The sequence below is a fragment of the Drosophila virilis genome, chromosome 2 (assembly GCF_030788295.1).
Source record: "Drosophila virilis strain 15010-1051.87 chromosome 2, Dvir_AGI_RSII-ME, whole genome shotgun sequence".
In the NCBI taxonomy this organism is placed as follows: Eukaryota; Metazoa; Arthropoda; class Insecta; order Diptera; family Drosophilidae; genus Drosophila; species Drosophila virilis.
This window is the reverse complement of record NC_091544.1, coordinates 8,338,822-8,363,544: the sequence shown is the minus strand read 5'-3', so window position 1 is coordinate 8,363,544 and position 24,723 is coordinate 8,338,822. Positions and strand designations below refer to the sequence as shown.

At 39.9% G+C, this 24,723-nt stretch overlaps 1 protein-coding gene across 14 annotated transcripts in view; it reads right to left on the bottom strand.

The window, feature by feature from the left end:
- heph (polypyrimidine tract-binding protein 1 heph) overlaps positions 1-24,723 on the bottom strand; it is a 172,477-nt gene that overhangs the window by 70,612 nt on the left and 77,142 nt on the right. For 4 of the 14 annotated variants that reach the window (XM_070207443.1, XM_070207445.1, XM_070207446.1 and 1 more), the window contains one exon: positions 6,755-6,796. The exons of 8 other annotated variants lie outside the window; for them this stretch is intronic. In XM_070207443.1, the coding sequence (XP_070063544.1) occupies positions 6,755-6,796 (42 nt within the window). Of the gene's footprint in view, positions 1-6,754; positions 6,797-22,434; positions 22,982-24,723 lie in introns of all 14 variants that reach the window. 2 more of the 14 variants (XM_070207451.1, XM_032439456.2) reach the window with 1 other exon arrangement.

Here is a 24,723-nt window from a genome sequence, read left to right as displayed (position 1 = left end):
ATTTCGATTTAATCAAGTCAAATTAAACTTGTTTTGAAAGCCCATTATATTAATTCCCAAAAAATCAATAAACAATTTTTATAGATAATGCCCAAAGCCAGACAAACGTTTCAGGCTTAATTGTCTGTTATTAAAACAATTAAGATAAAAAGCCAATCTCTCACATGTCAGAGTCAAATGAATTAATAGAACGTACACTATTTTTGTATTAAACTGAAACAAATTTACTCTTTAAAATTTAATGATGCCTGTATATAACTGACGAGTCGCTGCTAAGCTTTGTCAGTTTAATTTTATTTGGAAAGAATAAAACTTCATTTAATGCTTGTTATCAAAAGAATTTCATGTAGTCAGATAAATCAAAATACTAAAGCCAATTACAAATGTCTTTTATTTAGAAATTAAATTCGGGAATTATGTAGATCAGGTTTAATTAGCTAATAACCAAACTTTTATTTTATATTTAAGAAGCATTCGCTGCGCAGTTGTTTTGCGGATAACGTACTTTACAGTTCATTAAAATTTGGCTCAGTGCCAGCAGCAATAAGCATTAAAGTTATGCCCATAGTTTGCACATAGTGTCTGGGGCTGGCACGTTGCGTGTAGCTTGTTGTTTGCGCTGTTGTGTTTGTTGTTAAGCGTGTTAACAGGCTTTATATTGCACACTTACACAAATACACACACGCAAACATATACACACTTATGCTGGCTGGCTGGCTGGCTGGCTGGTTGGCTGGCTGGCAAGGCGGCAGCTCGGGCTGTCTGTCTTATTAGCGTTCAACAACGGCGCCGCATGCTGCTCATTGAGCACACGCTTGACTTGCAGGGCCAGCTGGGTGGGGAGCAGCAGAGGTTGGGGATGTGCCGCCCAAACAGCTTTAAAATGGCATCGCCTTAAACTCTGGAAGCATACACAATTGCTGCGAAGCATACTTTTGTGCGCCACCGGGCTGACAACTTCCGACAGTTGCCGCCCGCCGCAGCTGTACGTAGCTATTATTACGAGCATTTCATTTTTTCCATTGCTGTTGCCTGGCTTTGAAATAAAAACCGCAATTACTAGCGAGTAAAACATATACATATATATGGCAATGAGAGGGCAAATAAACCAGCGAGCCTTCTTATATATATTGTGCGTGTGTGTGTGTGTGTGTGTGTGTGTGTTTGGGTGTACGTTCGCATGTGTGTGTGACATAAAGCAAACAATATGGCGACACGCAACACTAAACAGGGGAGCCACGCGGCACAGGGAAGACCACAAACAATGCGCCAAGCCACATCAGCGACGCCTTTTGTTGTCCTGCCTGCACACACAGTATATCACGCATACGTCGTGTTGTCAACGCCGCAACAGCAATGGCAACAATGTTGCAGCAACAAAATTGTTGACTGCAAGAGCAGCCAGACGAGTGTGTGTGAGCAACTGCCCGAGCGCGACAACATTAGTTTAGGTTGCAAACAAAAGCTAGTTTCAAGCAAAAAGGGCACAAAATGGAATTATACGAAGGCGTCAATCTGTGCGGCGTCTTTGTAAAATGTGTGTGTGTGTGTGTGGCTATGTTTGGCGAAAGCAAGTTTGGGGTTGTGCTGCCCCAGCACCTTTTGGCTGCACTCATTGTGCGCTGAAGTGCGCTGCCATTAAGTCGCATTGTTTCTGTTTTGCTACTTTTCCTCGTTGAGCACAAAAATTGAGTAACTGCACGTGAATGAAAATGAAAACAAAGCCAGGACGAAGCACGAGCGCAGGCAACAGAACCCTATAGTTGGGAGTATGGCCAACAAAATGGGCGAAAACCAGACCAACTTTCACGCTAAAAACTTTCTCATTTCTTAACTAGTTTTTGTTATTGTTAGCTGGTTTTATTTTCTTGTTGTTGCTGGTGTTTTTTGGTGCTTGCTGTCGCCTTCGTGCCCTGCACAAAATGCGGAAAATTAAATTGCCCTCGTTCTGGCTCGTTCTCTTGTTTGGCGAGACAGCCAAAAACACGGCACACACTCACACACCCACAGGATATACACTAAGAGACGGCACACACATACAAACAATAATTGAAATAAACACTTAAAAAGTTTGACTGCACGCTGTTGGCTTTGCCTTTGCTTTTATTTTTTTTTCCTTTTCTTTGTTGGGGTTTTTTTTTTGTGTGTGCATTGAAATAGTTTTCTTGGTTTTAATGCCGCGTACCGTTGCAGCTGTTAAATTTTATTAAGCAGCTAACAAAACTTGAAACAATGGACAGATTTGCATCTGCTATTTGTGTTGTTGTTCTTGGTGTTTTTGTTGTAACTATTGTGTTAAACGCACACAGCCACAAGCAAAACGAATGGCAGACAATAAAAGCGTTGCATACTTTTGTGCGCCGAAGAAATTTAATTATGCCAGGCAACTCGTTAATTACAAACAAATAAATATAATTAGCCATTGAAGCGTTTAGGCAAAGTCAAAAGCAAAAGTCAAAGAATCGCATCCAACGCAGAACACAGCCGAGCACATGTCCGGAGGCTACTTGTTCGTGTGTCCTTGGACAGGACAACAGACAACGGCATTCGTTGTATTTACATTTGAGCTCATACTTTACGCTCATTATGTGGGTAGCTGAGTGTATGACAATTGACCAGATTGAGAGAAGCCTATGCTCTGGTTGTTTTTGCTGTTGTTATTGTCAACTTCAGCTTGATAAACCACTTGTGCTGCAGAGCTTGATAAAATGAAGTCGTTGACTGCCAAACATAAATCAAGGAGCCCATGAGGAGAGCACCTTGGCAAATACAAATATAATCAAGTGGCCTTTGAAGTTACATCTTCATAATTGCCTGTCCCTACAAGATAAATTACAAGTACTACATACTAAATGAAATGCAATAAAAACAGCAACTAATTTGTCTAGCATAGCTTGGACAAACAAAGTGCTTAACGGTTTTTGCAGTCACATAAGGATAGCTAATTCATTTCACAGCTAAATTAGCAGTGTTGCAAAACACTCAAAAGCATTTGAGTTTAGAATCGAAATTAAAACAATATATTTCAGACAGACTACTAAACTGGTTGGATTAAAATTTTAATGAAAATAAGTCAAATGAAAACAATTGACCGGAAAATTATTGAGTTGAGTCTTAATTAAATATGGCAAAGTTATATTATTTAATTCATATTTGAAAGACCAATGAATAATTTTAATTATTTAACTATTAACATTGGCGATTGCCAACTATTAAAATTGTCTATGCACAGTATTAATAGTTTAAAGCGATTGCAATTTATTTGCTAACAGTTTAGGTAATATGCATCTTTATATATACAATATTTATTTATGAATGCAGGACTTTATTTTCATTGCATATTGTTTCTGTTCTCTTTATTTACACCATAATATCCAAATGCTTTCACTTAACTATATTAAGCATGGACATTTACTAATATTTTGGCCTTTTAGTCCTACGGGCGCCCAAATAGGATTTTCAATTATCTTAAATTTTGCCATAGTTGTTATGGCTCTTGGAGGAGTATGGGGACAACGGAGCGCCCCTAATTAATATGATATTTTTTGGCTGGAACAGCACAAGTCAAGCAAAATTAGACGCTGCGGTGTAATAAGGCAGAAAAAAGGCGCATAAATATATTTTTTTTCTGTCTATTCTACACACACACAGACACACACACAGACACACACACAGCTAAATGCCTTTTTGCGTTACCTTTTTATGGACATTCCACGCGTAGCGCTGCAAAAAGGAAATTAATATCAATTTTCAGCTTTGTCTATGACAGTGCGCTGAGTGTGGTTGTTATTGTTTTTCTGATGTAGATTTTTTCTGCTGTTTATTCTTCGTTTTTATATTTTCATTGCGTGCTTTTGAACGTTATGCATGTGTCCTTTGTCCTGCCTTATTATATTAACAGCAATTACTCACAGTAATGCGCTCTCTTTCGCACACACTGTTGCTTCGAGCACTCTACACATAGTCATGGCTGCAATTAACTTGATTACAACAGGAATGAAAGCTATTTTTGCTGTTGTGGGCTTTTATTAGGTTGCACTGACCCAAACAGGGGCTTAACATACAGACCCACACAAAGGCAACAACAAAACAAGCCCAAGCCTTTCGCATGGCCGGAGTAGCCGAGGGGCTACCTCGGAGGCGCCACCAACAGATGTGCATGTTGATTAGGGCTGTCTACAGGCCCCCGATGGCAGCAGCGCTTGAACGAGTCGCTCTTTTAGCGGCGTTTGGTTTCGATTTACTTTGCTTTTATTTTCCACTCAAATTCAGTTAAATGCCTGCGGCTCGTATCTGTAACTGGGGCATCTTTTGAGTGCGCTTCCCTGATGGATATTATTTCTACGCACAGACACACACACACACAGACAGCCCGCCGCACACGCTGATAATAGAACATTTGGCCGCAGGACAAATTATGCGTCCGTAACGCGAACTGCGCACCGCCAGCAACGACAATCAGTGTCAGCAACAGGAAGCTTCGGCTTCTCATTCATTTTTTTTTTTTTGTATGCATTCGCGTTTTTTCTTTTTCTGGTGTAATTGAAAAGCGCCAAAAGTCAAAGTGACAAACACAGCAGCGGCAGCATTGGCAGCAAGGATGCGCGAAGGACTCGCACTCACTGATTGACAACAAGATCAGGTCACATTGACAAATGCTAGTCCTAACGAGATTTTACCGCTGCTGCCGCCGCTGTGGTATTGTTGCTGTTGTTGATGTTGTTGAAGTTGGCAGCAGACTGTGCCACATGCAAAAATTAATTAACAGAATTTCGTTTTTTTTTTTTTTTTAAAGCAAACGCACTATGCATTAAGGGATGTGTGGCCCAGGGGCTGCAATTACCGTTAATGAGTTTAATGCCAAAGGCATCGACAAACACATCCCTAGCGCCCTTTTCAAAATACTTGGTTTTCGTTTTTTCAGTCTGTCCTTTTTTTTTTAATGAGCGGCACCCGTGCTAAAAGTGAAAAATAAGAAGAAAAGTGAAGTTTTCTGCCTTGTCTATTTTCAGTTCTATCTACAGTTGATTTCATCGTGAACAGCGGAAAAAGTTTCACACAAAGCGCGCAACAAGTTTTTTGACCGAAGTTTTTTGTAACATATCCTGTGAAAGTTTCTAAAGGGTTGCATGTGTCTTCATGAAAAGTCAACGTTGCAAACAACATTTGCTGGACATGTTCATAGGGTATTTCCAGGTTGATCATTTAACTTGTTTTACTCTGTCTATTTTCTGAGCTACAGAAATTACCCTTTTTTGCTGGACACATTAATTTGCCCAGCTTCAGTGATTTGAGCAGGCAACCCAAGCCGCAGCATGCACCTGTTCGACCTTTTAAGCATTTGACCAGTTCATTGAAGCGTTTTGTGCTAAGGTCAGAGGCTGGGTGAGCCCTTGGCTCAGTTAAGGCCAAGTTTAACCTTAAATGTGCCGCAAATAGCATTAATGACTGCCATGAGTCGAGAGTGAAGAACTGAGAGCTGATAACTCTGCGCTCGTATATCGTTGGCTTTCGGTTTCGCTTTGACTTTCGACTTAAGTCTGTCTGTCCGACTGCTCGTTGGTCTATTCCTGTCGGTTGCCTTTTCGTTTTCTCTCTCTATATATATTTTTTTGTATTAAATTGGCCAGTAAAAGCCAATTAGTTAGTTGTGAAGCTGTGGGGGTTTTACCAAGTGTTAAATTAATTATCTAATGGCTGCACATCACTTAGTTGACTTATTAAACTTTTAAATAAAACGCAAGTGAAGTGCGCACAGCTCTTGCCTTTTTCAGCATAGTTAATTATATTTGCTGATAAAAATGAAATTGCAGTTTATCATAGAAGCAGTGCCAAGTGCTGTACAAATAGCCAGTTCAGGTCAGTTAGGGTCAGGTTGAGAGGTTAGAGACGACAACGACAATGGCAAAACAAATATTAAAGCCAGACAAACATATGTGTGTGCATGTGTGTTTGACTCCTGCTGTACTCGGAAGTGCCAAGCCGTTGAGCTGGCCGGCTAAGATGCTTCTTGAAAATCCTGTTATAAAAATGGTCAGCCAGCAACTCATACAATGCGATGAGACGAGAACAACAACAACAACAACAACAACAGCAACCACACAAACACACACACAGACACACACTCATAACAACAAAAAAATAGCACATGGCAAATCTTGTGCCGGAGCAGTGAACAGGAGGCAGGATCGGGTAGCGAAGCGAGTATAAGAAATGTAAACTTAAATATTTTATAGCATTAAAGCAACAAATAAAAGCAGCACCAGAGAGAGCCAGGCGAGCAGCCCAGTCCAAACCAGGCCAACAACCAGCCAGTCAGGCAGGTAAGTGCCGGGCGCACTAAAATAAAATTGCATACTTTATGGCGCTGGATGCGGCTGCACAAGGCGAACCGTTGCGTCGCAACGATGTGTATGTCTTCAAAGGCAACAGCAAACCCAAGAAAATTCGATGAAATTTATTTACAGTTAAAAAGCAGACAAATACAAAACGACGGAGCCGAGCAGCCAAAAGGACCAAAAGGACTTAGTACGTGCGTGTATGAGATGTGTGTGTGCGGTTGTGTGTGCGGGTGTGTGTGCGGGTGTGTGTGTTTATTATTTGAGTGAATTTATTTAAAATTCAATTAGGCCCCACATGCTCTGCTGCTCTACTACAACTGCTACGCCGGCTGCGGACATGGCGTGTTCAAATGAGAATGGTGCTTATGTGGCAAGGATCACTATACACTATATATATCTGCATTGCGGCTTACCAAATGATTGAGTTTATACAGAAATTGTTCATCGATCCTTACCTGCAACAGAGCAAATGAGAGAAATTTATTAATTATTATTGAATACATTTCGGCGGGCTTAAGCCTAGAAAAAAACATGTACAATTGGACAACAAATCTCTGTATTCATATATAGACTTTTATATATATTTATAGAGTAGTTAAAGGGCATACAATATCAAATGCACATATTTTAATTTACGGGTTTCGTTTTACAACAATTACTAAAATTTGAATTTTATTTTGCTTACAAATAAAAGACGACAAATCAAAATGATATAAGTTATACAAATAAAAATTAATTTTAAATTTTAACGAGCGCTATAATTAAATAATGAGCTTTTTTTTGCTTTTGTTGCAATGATTTCTTTAATTATATTGTGTTCCTGACAATATTAAATTTCAGCAATTTTGACATTTTCTGTGCGCATAATGAGCCCATTTTTGGCAGACTTTTTAACAACCATTCCCACCTTGGGTCGTTCCCTACACTCTAGCCTTAGGCATATCATTTTCAAGGTCTCACTTGCAATCAAATTATGAGTAATTTATGCCGCTGCCTGCTGCCTACTTATAATTTTAATATCATGACACCCAAAATCTTGTTAAAGAAATCTCAATTATCTACTTTTATTGATTTGCAAGGCAAGCAAAACACAGATGCTAAACAAGCGGAGCGAACCGGAGATCCTGATGCTATTTACGCACCATTTTGTCGCTCTTCACTTTCGCTTTCGTTTCGCTTTCCGCTTTTGACAAACGAAATTTCGAACAAAAAATGCACGAAAACAATTACGATAAAATATATAGATATATACATATATATATATGTGTATATGTATGTATATATATACTTGTAAGTAGGTTAGGCCCAGGTTGACGGGGTAGTCTTTGACAAGCCCTGAGCATGGATAAAAGCAAATTATGATAACAATAAAGATTTAACTAGAGGAGCTCGTGAAGTGGCAGCAGGCGGCATGCCGCTAGACACAAAGCCCTGCCACGAAACGACACGGCACGACCCGGCGCTCGACCAAGGCACATAGCGAAACAGGGACAATTTAAATAGACATTTATCTTGCCAAACGACAGCCCAGGTTGTGCAACCACACACATACACACACACGCGTGCCGTTGCCTATAACAAAATTACAGCATTGCGGCTGATCCATGACGATGACGATAATGTGCGGGTTCTCATAGCTCGACAACGAGCCACCCAACCCCCCAATCTTGCCGCACCTCCCGACCAGCACCCATCACTCTCAACACCCCCTGCCAGTACCTTTCCGACATTGATGATGTGAACGAGAGTTGGTTCGGTTTTTTTGTTTGATTTTATTTATGCGCTTTCGTGTATTTTGTATAACAAGAACAGCAACCACAAAAATTTTCATAGCGTTCGGCTTTGCCTTCAGCGTGTCTACGCAGGCTGCTCTTCTTCTACTTGTTGTTATTATACTCGCTCACAAAGTGAGTAGAGTATATTGGTTTTGCCCAATGTCTGTGTATCTGTGATTTTCAAAATAGAGACTTTAAACTTGGCGTATACACTCGATATACCCTCGACAGACAGTCACTAGGGGCGTAATATATCAAATAAGGAGTGAAGACTGCCTGTGCTCTCTATTAAATATCGGTTGAATAAATATTTGGCTGAAATCAAATGGAAATGGTAAATCGAGAAAGTCGACAACTGTTAGGGGTTATTAAATTCCGAACGGGTATTACACAGTCGTTCCTACCCGAATAGAACATTCCTACTTGTTTTTGTTTGCTGTTTTTATTTTCTTTACAATTTTTGGCTTGGCAAATGTTTTTCAAAGCATAAAAATACTTTTACATTAACTTGTTCTAACAACACGAACACACACACACGCACAGTTCAAAAAGTTGTAGAAAAAAATAAAAAAGATTTTTTTCTTCTACATTTTGCGTTGCTTTTAGCGCTCAACGACTTTGCCGCTTGCTGGCTTTTGCTCTTGTTGCTGTTATTGTTGTTGCCTACTTTTAAGAAAAGCGAAAGTAGCGCAAGAACAACAACAAGTTTCAGTCAGCGCAAATGTAGAGCGTGCCACGTTATGGCAAGTGTGTGTTTATGCCCAAAGTTTTGCCAAAAATACAAAAAAAAAAGGCAGTCTAACAAAAAAGTTGCCCTTCGCTATATCAACATCATTTGCGTTAAGTGGTTTAAAAGCAATGCGTGAAGAGTCGAGCAGTTACAAATATGCCAGAGCCTAATGCCGGCATCTTTATCTGCCATATTGACTGGCACTAGGCAACGCCGCTTCGCCGCCTATTAAACTGCAATAAAGCTTTGCTGGCACGATGCCAACAACGGCGCAACAGGAGCCGAAACCAGTTGCTGCCACTTTGCCGCTTGCCGCCTTCCACTTGGCCTATGCCTAATTGGCTGTTGTCTGCCTGTTGCCAAAAACTGTTGCATGCTTTAAGGAGAGTGCCTAATAAAATTTGCTGCGCCTGACAATAAAGCAAAAGGCAACAAAATAAATAAAATAGCACCACACACACGCATATATATAAATATATATATATATATATATGCAGGGAAAATGCCGAGCAATCTGAACATATTTCATGGTGCTCTACGTGCTGCGATTTTTCGGATATTTTTTTTTTCCTACTAGAAGCAGCAGGGCTGCCACCTGCTTGCCAGACTTTTCCTTTGTCTAGCACTTTGTATAGATTTTGGCGTATCGATAGCAGAGGCATAGACCGACACACACTCACACAAATACACATACATATATTTATTTACATTGTGTATGTGTGTGGGGTATCCTTTTTATGGCTGCTGGCAAAATTTATGATTTCTATTCATGCGCTTGCTTTGTTCAAAGGATTTGTGCTTTGTGTTCCGTTCCTTGTTACCTGTGCGCTAGCTCTAGTTGTTTATAAGCTTTAAATTTGTGCGTCAATTAAATTTACATAGAAAAACCAAAGCAGGCCAATAAGAACAATAACGATGAACAAGAGCGTTGGCTAAATTATGGCAATTAAAGCAAATTAAATGTAGTTGAGAGCCTGGCTAACAGGTAGCAGGCAAGCCGCCAGGCAGATGAAGTTACGAAAATGGGATATCAAAGTTCAAACGGCGCTCAATAAAGTTAACTAAACAAAGTGGGGGCGGTTGTTGTTGTTGCTCCTGCCGCTGCTGCTGAGACTAATGAACCTGCCAAGTAACACAGCATTCGTAACATTTTAGAGAACGAAAACAAGAAAATGCAAAGCAACAGCAACAGCAAACACCAAAATCTTGAACCACACAATGTAGACAAATAGCCTCATCGTCAACGCGCTGAGGAAATTGATTTGCATAGCAACCAAAAGGAGCGACCAGTTTACCAGTTCTTCGCCAAAAGCAGCATATGACCCAGGTCTGCTTTGGGGCCTGGACGAAAATCGGAAGATGTACGCACCAGTATGAGTGTTCGCTAAGCAGTTTAACTATTTAGGGCAACAACAGCAACAATGCTGCATCTATGGCAACTTCAATTTGCTGTCCTTACCCCGGCACCACATCCACCCTAGCCCACACAGCGCCGCAGGCCGAAGTGTCAAAGACATGGCCCGAGCTGCACAAATGTTGACAAGCTAATGAAATGTGAGCAGCTCCTTGGCAATAGAATAGGTGGGTCGGTTGTTCGGGGGGTGGGTTAAAGGCGGTCAGAGCCCAAAATTGATACACTGTCACAACTTGACGAGCAGCTGAGTGCCCGCATCCTTCAGCGCCCGCCACTCTTGGTGATGAACTGTCGCTCCTGACGATGTCAGGAAAATCCCAGGCGATTCAATCTGACGCAACTGGGCAGCAGCTATGGGGTGGCGGAGGGCCCTACCAAATTGTTGCTTAGACATTTGCCTATGCAAATCGAAATTATAATGAAATCAGCTATAACAACTCAACTATGAACGGACACGATGAGGGAAAATAGGTGGGAGAGTACTGGGAAATTCGGTTTATGCTTTCCAAATTGAAAATCTATCGAATGGATGCAAGAGCTGGCGGGCTCGCCAAATACATCATTTGAACAGCGATTGGACGACATGTCAGTAGCAAAAGCAAAACACATAAACTAAGCATCTAAACGGGACAGAATTTTACTGCCTTAACGAGCATCACATTTGCCACATGTATCATAACAGCTGGAGACACGCACCTCACTCAGAGGACGGGTGGATGGGGATGGTTAATTCAAAACTGAATTCCAAACAATTTGCACAGTAAACTGTTGGACGCCCCAAAGTCATAAGTGGTAAATCACATCAATATGTAAGAGAGGCAACAACAGCCAAAAGCAAACGAGTCCTGAGTCCTGGGCAAGGATGTTTATCTAAGGACACGGCCACATACATCGCTAGAATTGGTCTAGAACCGGACTACGATTTGCTATGCAATTTTACACACTTGACCATTAAACGTAGCCATTGGGAGCAGTTTGCATAGCAATGAAGCCAACGGCTGGCCCTGTCGTACCGCAGGCCAAAGAAATGGAATAAAAGCCGAGCCGTAGTCGGTCAACTTGATGAAGTATGAATGATTACAACGGCATAAGAGTTGGACAGAGAAAAACTAGGCAACACGAGAGAAAGAAAGAGAGAGGGAGAGAGAGAGAGAGAGAGAGAGAGAGAAAGATAACGATGGAAAGCATAAGCGTGCTCATCTTTATCCACATTGAAAAGGTGTAGTTGACTGTAAAAACTTCAATGAATAAATTTTTTTTATGCGTTGGGTCATCTCGTAAAAGACATAAATAAAATAGACATTTGGTCAGTCGCACACACACTCAAAATATGGAAGACCAAAGTAAATTGATCGAAATGAAAATGTTCATAAATTTACATAGACCCAAAATATTGTAATTGAGCGTTCAGAAAGCGGCACCTTGAAGTAGGCAATGCCAAAAGGAATTTATGTGCGAGCAGATAAAAGCCAAGTTAAGTCCCAAACTAACTGTCCAACTCAACTGGCAGCCATTTAACCAATTTAAGCAGCCACACTGTGCGGCAAACAATGGGAGCAGGACGAGACGTTAAAATTAAATAAAGAAACCTCCTGACACTTGACGATTTGTCATGTTGCCACAATAAAACGTCACACAGTCAAGCATGTTAAAGCCAGCGCCAGCAAGCAGCAGGCAAACAAAGAAAAGTATGGAAAGAAAGAAAATAAAACAGACCGATGTAGATTCTATGAAATTATGACAAACTGTCTCAAAAATGCTGAAAATACTGTTAACGTTTTGAGTATGCCAACAAACAGACACGGCCAAGAAGCTGGGCAAAGGAGCACAAACCCAAGAAGTGCAGGCAACAAATAGAATTGAAAAAAATGAACTGATGCTGCCTTTGTTGACGAACGTGGCGTATGAGCAATGTCTGTTGATGAAAATGATGAAACAGCACAAAAATATGCCAAGAGGGGGTACAACGGCATGCAAATACAATGAGCTTTGAACTGGAGCGGAGGGCGAGGCACTGTTTCTTTTGGTTCTGTTGCTGCTGCTGCATTTATGAGCATAAAAAATTGGCGCCGGCACATTTGCCGCATTTACACACACAATCAAGCTCGTTTAAGTGTGTTTGTGTGTGCGCGATGGCGAGGGGGAATTGCTTAAAAGCTGGCAAGGAGCAACGGGAGCTAAAGACGAAAACAGAACTGACAATGGGGCAGCTGCAATGGCAATTTTTTCACAGCCGCTGCCTTTTTGATATACCCTTGCAGGGAGGGTAATATGATTTTTGTTATGCAATGTGAATTTGACTTTGACATAAATATATATATATATATATCCCGAAACAAAATAGAATTTAGCTGTCAAACTATGGAAAACATATTGTTTGCGCATAAATCTTGCCCCAACAATTAAATAAGCCTTACTAGATTTTGGAAAATTGTATAAAAACATTGGGTTCTTTACCTAGCCGTACCCATTGTTGCAATTGTACATTTTCGTTAAATGAACAATAATTTTTTCTGTCTCTGCTCAGAAGTTAGAAGGGTATTCAATCATCGGCACTCGAAAGTAAACTCTTTAATACTTTTTTGCTCGAAATTGCACAGCTTTTCAAACGTCTGACCGTCTGTCTATCTCTCTGACTTTCATTTTGCATTTCGCATTTATGCACATAAAACTGGCGGAAAATTTGATGTTGACAAAGGTGACAATTGTCGGCAGCTTCAACTACTGCCTAGGGCCACAAAATGTGGCATCTAATAGAGCTGAGCTGTTAGACAAACTCACTGACAGACACTTCTCTGACTGACTGACTGACTGACTGACTAACTGAGTAACTATGGCAGCTGCCTCGTTAGGTGCTTACCACAAATGCGACATAAACACGTGTTTATGGCCAAAAGTTAAATCAAAGACTGCAAACATATAAATTATTTGATGTTTGCTCGTAATCAGAGATTGCAGCATAAGTTTATGCATAATTAAGGCACTAAAAATGATGCACACAAAATTCTGAGCGTACATTAATTTGACTTAAACAGACAGCCCCACCCGGCACAGGCCCCCCCCCCTTTAGCTAACAAGCAGTTAAAGTATTTATTAATCAGCGCATGCATATATGCAAGAGGCGAATGTAGAGGCAAAGCATTTGCATTGGCTCTTGGCGCTGCCAACTTTTCGACAACTTATGCTCAACAAATTAATTTGCCAACCACTGCAACATGCCGCAAGCGACCGCAACAGCAGACGTGGATGCTGCCACACACTTTTCTCTCTTTTCACTCTCTTTCTGTGGTGGCCTTGTGTTTGCATATGCTGAACTTTAGTTAATGTAATCAGCTGCGACCCATGTTCAGATTTGTGGCGCGTGTGTGCACGCGTGTGTGAAAATTTTGTTAACTTCAAACTTAAGCCAACGTTACGAGTGGCGCGCGTTGAAGCGCAGTGCAACTGCACTCTTCTCGACCCCCCGTCCATCCGTCTACCCGTCCGTCCCACTTGCCCGCTTCATCTCATATACCGCTCTGACGCTTGTCTGTTGCCAGGCTTGTCTGTTGCCTGGCTTGGTTTCGCATATAGTTTACGGCAGCTTGCGCGCAATTTGGAGCATGAAAATGCCTCATGCATTGAGGTTCACCTTTGCTATTCTTTGAAACACGGTTGCAGTCAGTTTTTGGCTTGAATATGCAGCACATGCAATTTCCAGCTGCCAGCTGCCATATGCCAGTTGCAACGGCAGTCATCAGATGTAAAGAGATTGAGGTGTGGGCGGGAACTGCTATCTCTGGCCGCTCTGTCCATCCGGTATCTCTGTGCTTGTAATGTAAAACGTAGTAAATTGAGTTCATTTGCTGCCAGCAGAACTCATCATTAGTATCGCTTTACAGCGGACTCGCGTTGCATGTGAATGAAGCAAACAGCAGCAGCCGCAATGTGAGCTCAGTCAAGCAGCATGTTAGCCACATACATACACGAGCATTCACACTCCCCCCAAACACATGCACACAAATACACAGGTTCGGATGTAATAATTACTTTGCTTGAGGTGTGTTTCAGCTCGACAGACTCGCACTAACACACACACACACACACACACACATATATATATCTATACTGAAAGTTGTGCACAACTTTTTAGAGTATACTTTGCGGCGCGTTAAGGGTGGTCCCAGTCTGGAATACCTGACTGACTGCTCGTGCTAAGCGTGTATTAGTGGAAATTTAATATTGCAATTAATACAGCAACAAAGTGTGCATTGCATATTAATAAGTTCGTTTGTCGCTTCTAGTTTATAGTGCGCCAAAAAGTTGGTCAACGGGAAAACGTTAGCACTGCTCAACCCCAGCTGGATTAGTATACCAAAATACACACACAAACATATCAAACACACACACACACACACCCACTAAAGGGCAAATGCTTGCGCTCGTAAATGCCAAAGTTACAACCCCATGAGTTGGCTTAGGGTTGTAGAGCGTGTCAACTTTTAATGGGTTGCCAGTCAAGCGAGTAACACAAACAGACACACACATATGTATATATTCACATGCATACTCATATTCATATTCATATTCAAGCAGACCGCATTAAAGCATTAATGATTCAAACTATGCTTTAGCCGCTTTGGCTGAAAATAAGTTTGAGCTGTCCCCAAAAAGTATGCACAACTTTCTTAATGCGCTTTGCTGCGGCCGCTTAACTGCAAAGCTTAATTCGCGATTCTGCGAGCTCTTCCTCTAGCCGCTACCCCATTTCTTTAACAGAGTTTTTTATTTTTATTTCACGCCGCCTTTCATAAGGAAATCTCCTATTTTTTATGGCGATGGCGACAAAAAACTATTTGTGCAAATAACAAAGAAAACTTGCGCACAAAAAGGAAAATCATCATCAGCGGCAGCAGCAGCAGCAGCAACAACTACAGCCGAAGTGAAATGCAGCCAACTTCAAAAGCGCAACAAAAGCAATTTAAATTTGGCTAGCGGCATTTGCAAGTTGGCCAAGCGAGCGCCAATTTCATTTTAGCCAAACGTTTTTAGTCATAACTTTTTAATTTGTTTGTCAGCGACAGAGTAAGAAATGTATGTTGCCTTCCTCCTTGACTGCTTCAGCGGTTCTTTTTCTTCTTTTGCCATCACTCAGCACATGTCTCACGACTGATTAGCGCAATTGTATGAAATGTGGCGCTCGACAGGCACACACACACGTACTCTAATTGTGTGACATCGCCCATAAAGTGTGCTATAATTTTCAATAGCCCAAAATCGATATGGCCCATTCGATGAATTTGTGATGCCTGACGCCTGAATGCTGTACAAATCATAACAATGCCTAACCATATGACCCCTCCTCCCTCCGCCAGCTGGCGAGACGAGCAGCTGGGTTGCCCAGCTTTTGATCAATGCAAAAATGTTCGGGTGTACATGTCCCCAGGGTTGATTTATCTATTTAATCGACAACGTTGTTGTTGTCGCTGGGGCCAGAGCAACAGTCTCTCCCCCTCACTCAGTCAGGGCTGTGGGATTGGGGGCAGCAGGCGGTGGGGGTAGCCTGTCAATATTTAAAACGTTGTCCTTGTCGCTGTTACTGAGCAGGAACTCAACCAACACACTTGGACGCTCTGCGTGCTTAACAAGAGTTTATTGAATTTTATTTTCTCATCTCAATTTGATGTGCGTGCCCCTTGTCCCCGCAACAGCGTTCACCCCTAAAGTGTGAGCTACATTTCTTGACAATTTCGTCTTGTCACTTAAACTGGGCAACAGATTGTCTGCCCTATTTTGTGGGACGCAGGCGTCTAGTGCATTTAAATTTCAAATTATTTTATTGCTGCTCGCCAAAATAATTGAAATTTTAGTTAGAAAACTCGATTTTTTTTTTATTTCGTTGCTTGTAAATCGCTTATTATAAATTTCTCTTATAAATTTCTACGCAGGCGGAAAACTTTTGCGCCGTGTTCTCGTTGCCCAAGTTTTCCGATTACGGATTAATGTAATTTTATTTTTTATTTTTTATTTTATATACGCAATATATATATACATTTTTATTTTATTTTGTGTTATGGGAGAGCGTACTTTATGAATGCGTATTTGTTGACTTATATGCAAAGTCTGCTGCTGACCCCTCCGCGGGCTGTTTGTTTGACAGGCGTTTCAAAGTTTGATGAATTTTTAAATTTAAAAAGTTTATTTGTGCATTTCTAAGTTGGCTGTTGGCTTATTAGAAGTGCAGGCTGGACAAACGGAAAACGCCATCACCCCTAACCCCAAGCCCAGCAGCCACTCACACTTCAAAGCCGGCGATGGCTTTGACACTTTGTTCATGCTACTTTGTAGGCACAAATTTTTTTCATTTTCTTTTTTTTTTATCTTTGCCTTATTTGTTCTGCAGCCGCAGCCACAAAGTACATTTTCAGTTAAAATTAAAATGTTGTGCATTAAACGCGATTTTTATTTGTTTGGCTGTGCGATCTGAGACCTTAATGCCGAGCTCAGATCCTATTGACAGCTCGAGGCTATAGCACATTATATATATATATATATATATTTATTTGCATTTTGTGTGTCATAAATATATATATATATCGTTATTAAAGCCACTGGCTGTTTGCGAATTTTTGTGAAAAATATTTACCAAATGCAAACCACAAGATTTGATGCGGTTTAATTATTCTGTTAAATTCAAAATATTGTTTGCTTTTTGAAAAATGTAACAATGCAATTACACAAGCTAACAAATCCTTGACACGAAGAAGAGCCTCTGTTTTTCATTTAAAATTAAAAACTATGATTTTAATTTATTAAGCAATACCAAAGTCCTTAAAAATGTTTGTTTTGCATTTTTTTTTTTTGGGCCAACCCATATGAAACACAAAAAACCATCATGAGAATGCTTGTTATATAAATACTACCTTGAAGCAATTGTTGACTTAACGCAAAAACATTTATAAATAAAATAAATGCATTTGATGGTATGTTTTTTTTGGCCGTCTACTATCCGTATGCATTGTAAAACATTTGCAACATTTGGCACATATGCAACATTTACATGTTGCCCCGGCAACAATAATGGCAATAACATGACTCTGTTGCGCATATGTACGAAATTATGTAATAATAAAAACAAAACAGCCAAAACAAATATGTATATTCATATTTGTTATACTCCACCCCGTGCCTGTCGGGATATGTTACAGCATTTAATGGCCATAGTATTAGCATTGTGCAAAATAAATGCAGCTCAAAAAAGGGTTAATGGTTTTAAATGGGGGCAGGCAGGTCGGATAGTGAAAGGGTCGGGCGATTCATTTCGGTTGCCTGATAAACAAAATCAATTACAGATAATTTAACGCGACGCCAATGCTATTGTTTGTTTGCTTGTATACTCTGCGGGCGGCTTTTAATAATGTCATTTAGTTGCAGTTGAAACCTTAACGATTCGCGCAGTTGTGACAGCCAGGATATGTTCTGTGTGTGTACGACAAATCGATAATGAACGCGAATGGACACATTTAACAGCTGAACACACCCACACACAAACACACACACAAATACACAACACCATGTTGCCTCAGGACCAAAAGCAACTAAAAACTGTTAGCCAGTTGCCAAAAGGGGAAGAGGCGTGCTGGCTTGAGGCTGGCGGCAACTGGACACTGTTTTTATGTGCAACTTGCAACAATTTGCAGCGACATTTTGAACGCCAACTAATCAATATGGGCGACATGTGGTCACACACGATAGTGTATGTGTGTCTGGGGAGGCACAACTGGGGAGCAACTGCTGGCACGTCAGCTCGTAAGTGCACGCCAAACAATTGCGGTTAATGCTCGCATGTGCGAGATATTTATGACTGATAAATTAATAAAGCGAGCGACCTCACAAAACTTGCAATGCGGCAACATTGAGGCACATGAAAAGTTTTCTATGCAATATTTGCCAGCTGCTAATGAATGCAGCCCCAATAAAGCGCAGGAGAGGCGCCAAGCACAACATCAATCCATCAAGCACTATTTAAGAGAGAAGTATATTCGCTATGTTAACTTTAAGCTGGGCGCCACATATTTGCCAATGCTGTGGCACTCACTTAAGCTCTGGTGGGTCAAATTAAACAAAGAAAAAAAAAAAAAGAAGGGCTGCGCCATAAATATATTCACGACCCCACAGACTACTCGAGTACTAATCAGTATGCCAGTCGCATGGTCAAGCGGTTGCACATTATTTTATTACGCACAATTGAGTCGCACGATGTCAGGCCCATCGATAGGCAACGCCACAAATACTTGTGTACGTGTGAAAAACTCCACAACAATAAAAACAACGCAAGATGGGATGAACAAACAAGTAAGAGTGCTTTAGTGGGCGTACCTGACTAGGCGATACCCTCAATCCAGCGCCGAACGGCCGCAACAAACATTCTAGTTTCCGTCTATACACATAGGCGCAAAAACTCACGTTCGCACACATTAAAAAGGCTCCCATACATAAGCATACGCGACGCAAGCTGTACTGTGACGGCAGCCATTGCATCTTCTTTCTTTAACCATGGAAAATTCATGAAAATCTTAATAAAAATTCAGACAATATATCCCATTGTAGACATCGAATTGCATTTAAATTTTAAATCTCAGGACTATATCTCCTCCCAAAATGTGTTTCTAAAGCTACTTGAGAGAACAAGGAGAATCATCTAAAATAAATGAAATTTGCCATATGAAATTTAATATATTGAGCACTTATAATTGTGACTAGATTGTGTGAGTCCTAATGCTGATGAGAAGTGTATTTGTTCTCTTTGGGATATGCCTCTTACAGTTTATTACAAACATTTGCCATTACACTTTTTAAACCCATTTTCAAGAGTCTCAAGGTGTAATTTAAATATTGTGAAAAGCACAAATCGCATGGCAAAAACATTTGAATGAGATATAACAACGATATAAATACTATATTTCTATAGTAATTAAAATGCATTTAACTATTTGTACAAATGATACGTTTGGTCAGTTTGCCGTCAGTTGGTCGTATAAGAAACAAGACATATGGCATGAATATGTCAAAAAGTTGGCTGGGAACGCAAACAGATTGTTATTTAGCTCAAATCTGCTGTTAATGTTAATAAAAAATGAATTTCTTAAGAACTAGCTTGATATAGTTGAACTTAAAACTAGTTGAATTGAACAAGATTAAAATTGAATAAATAGAAACATCCACTACAACACAACAACAGTAATACGAATACAACATCAAATGAAGTTGGAGAACTACTCGGTGAGAGCGAGAGCGAGAGAGAGAAAGATAGAGACGGAAATAGAAAGGCGGAGAGAGAGAGAGAAAGAGAGTTATAGATGGTACTGTGTGTTAAGCGCAATTAGTTAAGTGATCAAGTTAGTAAAATGTTCTAATTGTTCTAAGCCTACAACTACGACAAAAGTTATTTGGCACGCAGAGTAGGAGATAGCGAGATAGTTGGGAAATATCTAACTACTTGAGAGTATCGAATAAAATGAGTGTGTCGAAAAAAAAGCAGAGCTTATTTTTGTTAATTTGGAATGCAATGTATTTTTTTGTTGTTGTTAGCGTTTTAGTGAACACACAAACCTTTTTAGGAGAAGATAAGTGTAGTGAAGTTGGCGATGGCATAGAACAATCAGAAGATGCAGAGCTGCAGCCGCTACTGCCGCTGCTGCACCCAACGATGCCGGCATGCACGGGCGGCGGCGGGCCCAGCAACGAGACTAGACGAGCGCCGTCGCCGAACGAGAGGCCAGCATCGCCGGGAGCAGCCGCGACGGGCTGCTTAGTAGTAGTGGTGGTAGATTTGGTAGTAGTTCTAGTTACATCACATAGATTAACTGTATTATTTACATTGATGTTCGGAGTGCTTGCCGCTGAGGTGGGCGTGGCAGCTGTTGCAAACATAGTGGCAGCGGCCACAGCGGCGGCTCCACTGCAGGCCGGTATGATTGTGAGGGGTGTTGTTGGCGCGGCAAAATACTGCCCTGCAACTGGTGGCACCCCAGCCGATGCATATTTATTGGGCGTGGCCGGTGCAGCGGCCACATTGTTAACCTGCAGTTGCATATACGTCTGCAGCATGGCCTGAGCCTGAGCCTGCGCCTGCTGATGATAGTGGTATTGCTGTTGTGCGGCCTGTTGATGTTGTTGCTGTTGCTGCTGTTGCAGTTGAAACTGCTGCTGCTGTTGTGCTTGCTGCTGCTGCTGTTGCTGCTGCTGCTGATGTTGATGCTGCGCGGCGGCGGCTGCGGCTGCCGCTTGCTGATGAATCAGCATGGCCTGTTGCTGTTGTTGTTGCTGCTGTTGTTGCTGGACGGCGACGATGTTGCTTTGCTGCAACATGGCAGTTGTGGCGCCCGTCGGATACGCCTGGTACGCGGTCGCAGCAGCGGCTGGATGCTGCAAGTGCAAATGATGCGGATGCGTGGGCGGCGCTGCTTGCAACAGTTGCATTTGCTGTGCGTGGTGTGAATTTATGCGCTTTCAGATTATTTTCGATATTTTTGTTGGAGACTTTTTGGAGGTTGAGGTTTAAGTATCAGTTTGGTTTTGACTTTGGCTGATTTGGCAAATGTTGGCAAACAATAATCCGACAAAAACCGATAAAAAACAACGTTGTTCCAATTGGCAAAACAAAAATATATATATTTGTTATATATAGTAAAAAAAATATGAATTTGGTAAAACTTAAAGGTTTCTGGTAAACCAAATCAAAATAGCAACTCGTAGGTACCGCAGAGTCGCCGTTGATTGAACTGACCGTGCCTCGCCTAGTGGGTAAATAATAAACTGCGAATCCGCCTAAAAGGTAGGTTTAAGTGAGATTTGCAAAGCTGCTTTGCAGTTGCGGCAATAAATAGTGTCAAAATTAGCAGTAGTAAAAGTGAGAGCAGTGACTAAATGTTAGAGAGTTCGTTTAGTTAAAACTACATTAGATCAGTTAGCAAGAGAGGAAGAGAGAGAAAGACAGCGAGAAAGAGTGAAAAGGAATTGAGTAGAAAAAGCAGAGCATTAGATAGACATAGCAGTAGCATAGAAAAGAATCGGAGGAATAGAGGTGTTAGCTAGTTTCAAGACCAGAACTCGGGCTAGCAGTTGTATGTGTATATATAAGTCTCAGATTACGAGCCAACGAGCACCTTCACCCTCCTCAGCCTGAGCGAAAATGAAAACGGACAAAGAGTCCACAAGCCATGGAATTTTTAGTATATTTTCTTTGCAGTAAATCAACACCAAACAACACTTCAAAGCCATAACCTTAATGCGTTTTCCTTTAAAACGCACTTTAAGTCAATGGTAAGTGAAAACTCCAATTTAATATAAATATAAAAAAATTTAGCTTCGGCATGCCGACAATATAATACTCTTGCAGTATAGTCGTTCCTGTGAGTTAAGCTGCATTCAAATTTATCTTCACCAAAGCCAAAAGGGCAATCGTGTCAAATTGTACAAAAATATACCTTTAAGAGTAGAAAAGAAAAACTTATTCCCCTCTCAGGTTTGTGGTATAGTAGATCGCCTTAGGTTGAATATGACAAAGCACGAAAAATATATATTTTCACAAATATCCACAGATATAAGCTGAGCTTGTGTATTTACAAGAAAAGTGGCGATAAAAAATACAACTAGAATGGCTTAAATGAACGTTTTAAAATTTAATTCAAGACCCAATGAAATTTATTACATGTGTAAAAGACAGTTTACAACTTCACAAAAACGCTAGAGAAAAATCAAGTTTCTCTTGATTAGTTGTTTGATTTTTGGCTCGTATAGCTCGTAACTGAATTGCTCATAGTAGGAGATGGGTAATAAATATGTAAACGTTAGAATAACTAAAAATATAAGTAGGTATTATATGAATAGCTTCTTTTTGCATAGTAAACTGTACAATTTTTTTTTATGAGGATTATAGAGTAGTTAATTCGATTCGATTTGATTGTATTGTTATTTAATTATAGGTATGTATGAGTATTAACAAAAACGAAACGTTGGCTTCAATTTTCAATGGATCGATCAATGGATAAATATATGAAATTTCGTCAATTCTTTTTATATTTATATATAGTTTTTTTTTCAATGTCAAATTTTTATTTGCGTTTCTTTTTGAAGTGCATTTTGTGCTCTTTTTTTTTTTTTGGTTGTTGTTAGGATGTGGGCGGCGCTTACCATGATTAAATCTTGTATAGGGGAGGACTCGGCTGTTGAATCAGATGCAACGATTTCGCTTTTTACCGTTAACGGCGGTGACGGAGTTGCTGCGGCTGTTGCAACAGTTGTGACGACGGCAGCGGCGGCGGCGGTGGTGGTGGTTGCGACTGTCGGCGGGGCGGCGTTGGCGCTGGCAAGCGACGCTTGAGAGCTGCTGCTGATACTGAGCGCTGCAATCGCTGCTGACGCCGTGGTTTCTGTTAACGCGGCAATGATGACAGTTTTATTGGCAACAAATGTTGATTGAAAAATTTCTATATTCTGCACTTTTGTTTGGTTTTGTTTGTTTTTTTTTTTTTAGTTTTAGTTAAGTTGCTTTACGTTTTCGCTTTGTTGCTCTCAATTTGTTCTTATTTATTAATTGTTGTATTTGTCTTGCGTTTTATAATTATTTTTTGGGTATTTTCTTGTAATTTATTTGGTATTTTCTTGATGAGGGAATTGCACGGGTTTTGGTTTTGGGTATTCGAGAGTTAAGTGCTTGTGTGTTTGGTGAGCTTGTTTACTGTCGAATATACAAATATATATATATATATTCGAGATATCAATATATATATATATATATATATATCTATGCCAATTGAATAATTTTGATTAGTTTGCCAATTGTGCTCAAAAGTTTTACGCAAATTGTTGCAAAGTGCTGAGATTGCAATTACGTCTACTTGAGTTTGAAACACGTTTAAATTGCGCTAACAAGTATTTTTCATTTAGTATATACTGAGTTGTATTTGAGCGTAGTTTTAAGTTTTTTACTAGCCTGCAGATTGTCTAGCTTATATAGTGCTATATGTGTATGACTATATCACTACTGAGATTGAGTAATAATTAGACATGTATAATATGTTTTGTATATATTTAGATTAAGATGTATAAGATGTATAAGTATAGGTATATGTAAAGTGTATAGCGTAAAAGTTTTGAAAACCGTTTGAAGATTGTTTAAAGTTTGAATGATTGATTGATTAATCCTTAAGTTAAGTTAAGTTAAGTTAACGGGGAAACTGCCTTAAGATTGTCGTGGAGTTTTGAAAGTATTTTTGTAGTTTGAGGTTTGATTCGAGTTGAGAGCAAAAGTTGCGAAAAAGGTTCTTTATAAATATAAATATATTGAATAGCTGTGTGTATACACTATATATATATATATATGTATATATGGTATAATGCTCTGATTATTGCCTGACTTTTGAATGCTTTGATTGCTGCTACTCAATTTCGGCCCTAAATATATACGCTAATTTTTACTGATTGTCAAAACGCGTACTCTTGTCGATCGAGGCATCAAGACCCGGCGATTTCTTTGCGTAACCCTAAGACAAATTACCTACAAATATGTTCGGTAAAAACTTAACCAACTGCAACTGCAATTAGTCAAGAGCTAATGAAAAAATCGTTTCTTTTGATTGACACCGTTTTTATTTATTTTCTTTTTTTTAATCTAGTATTTAAGTGATTCTTGCTACAATTGACTGCTTTGTGAATTCAGTTACAACCAATTTATTATGATAGACATATTACAGACACGCACAAACAGATGTGAATTTGTATTTGATTTTTTGTTGTTTTTTTTTTTTACTTTGTATTTGTATTTAGTGTTTACGAACGGGAGTTTTTTCTCTTTATTTTCGATTAATCTGCACTTTTAATTTTAGCTATAATTATAAAAAGCTAATTACTTCTGTGCATTTCCTCTTATGATATGTTGGTATTTATCTGATCTGATTGCTGCTGCTGCAACGCCTTTTGTAAATATTTATGCTTATTTTCAATTCAACAACCTTTTCATTCTTCCCAACCCCTACACTTTACACACCACAAAGAAAAAATTGGAAAGAAAAAGGACGCTAAATATTAGGTTCCGATTTGGTTGGGACTGGAATTGGGGGCACAAAAAATGCTATACGTAACCCTTCGCTAAAATGCTATCACCTTTTTAATCCCTTCGCTTCTATTGGCTAAGCCTCTCTTTTTCACTTTGGCGACCAATCTATTGCCCACCTGTGTCTTAATTGATTTTGCCTTTTATTTGTTTTTTCTTTGCCAGGCAACTTGCAAATTACGCTCAAAATTAACAACAAAATATATAATTCACTCTAAGAATTCTTAACAACTTGTTTACTTCATATATATAATTTAATTTAAAAAATTTGACTTCTTGTAAATAGCTTTTCAATATCTTTCCAAGTTGGCGCTAAAATGTACACAATTCTTTCTTTTACTTATTTGTTTTTTAATACTGTTCTTTAA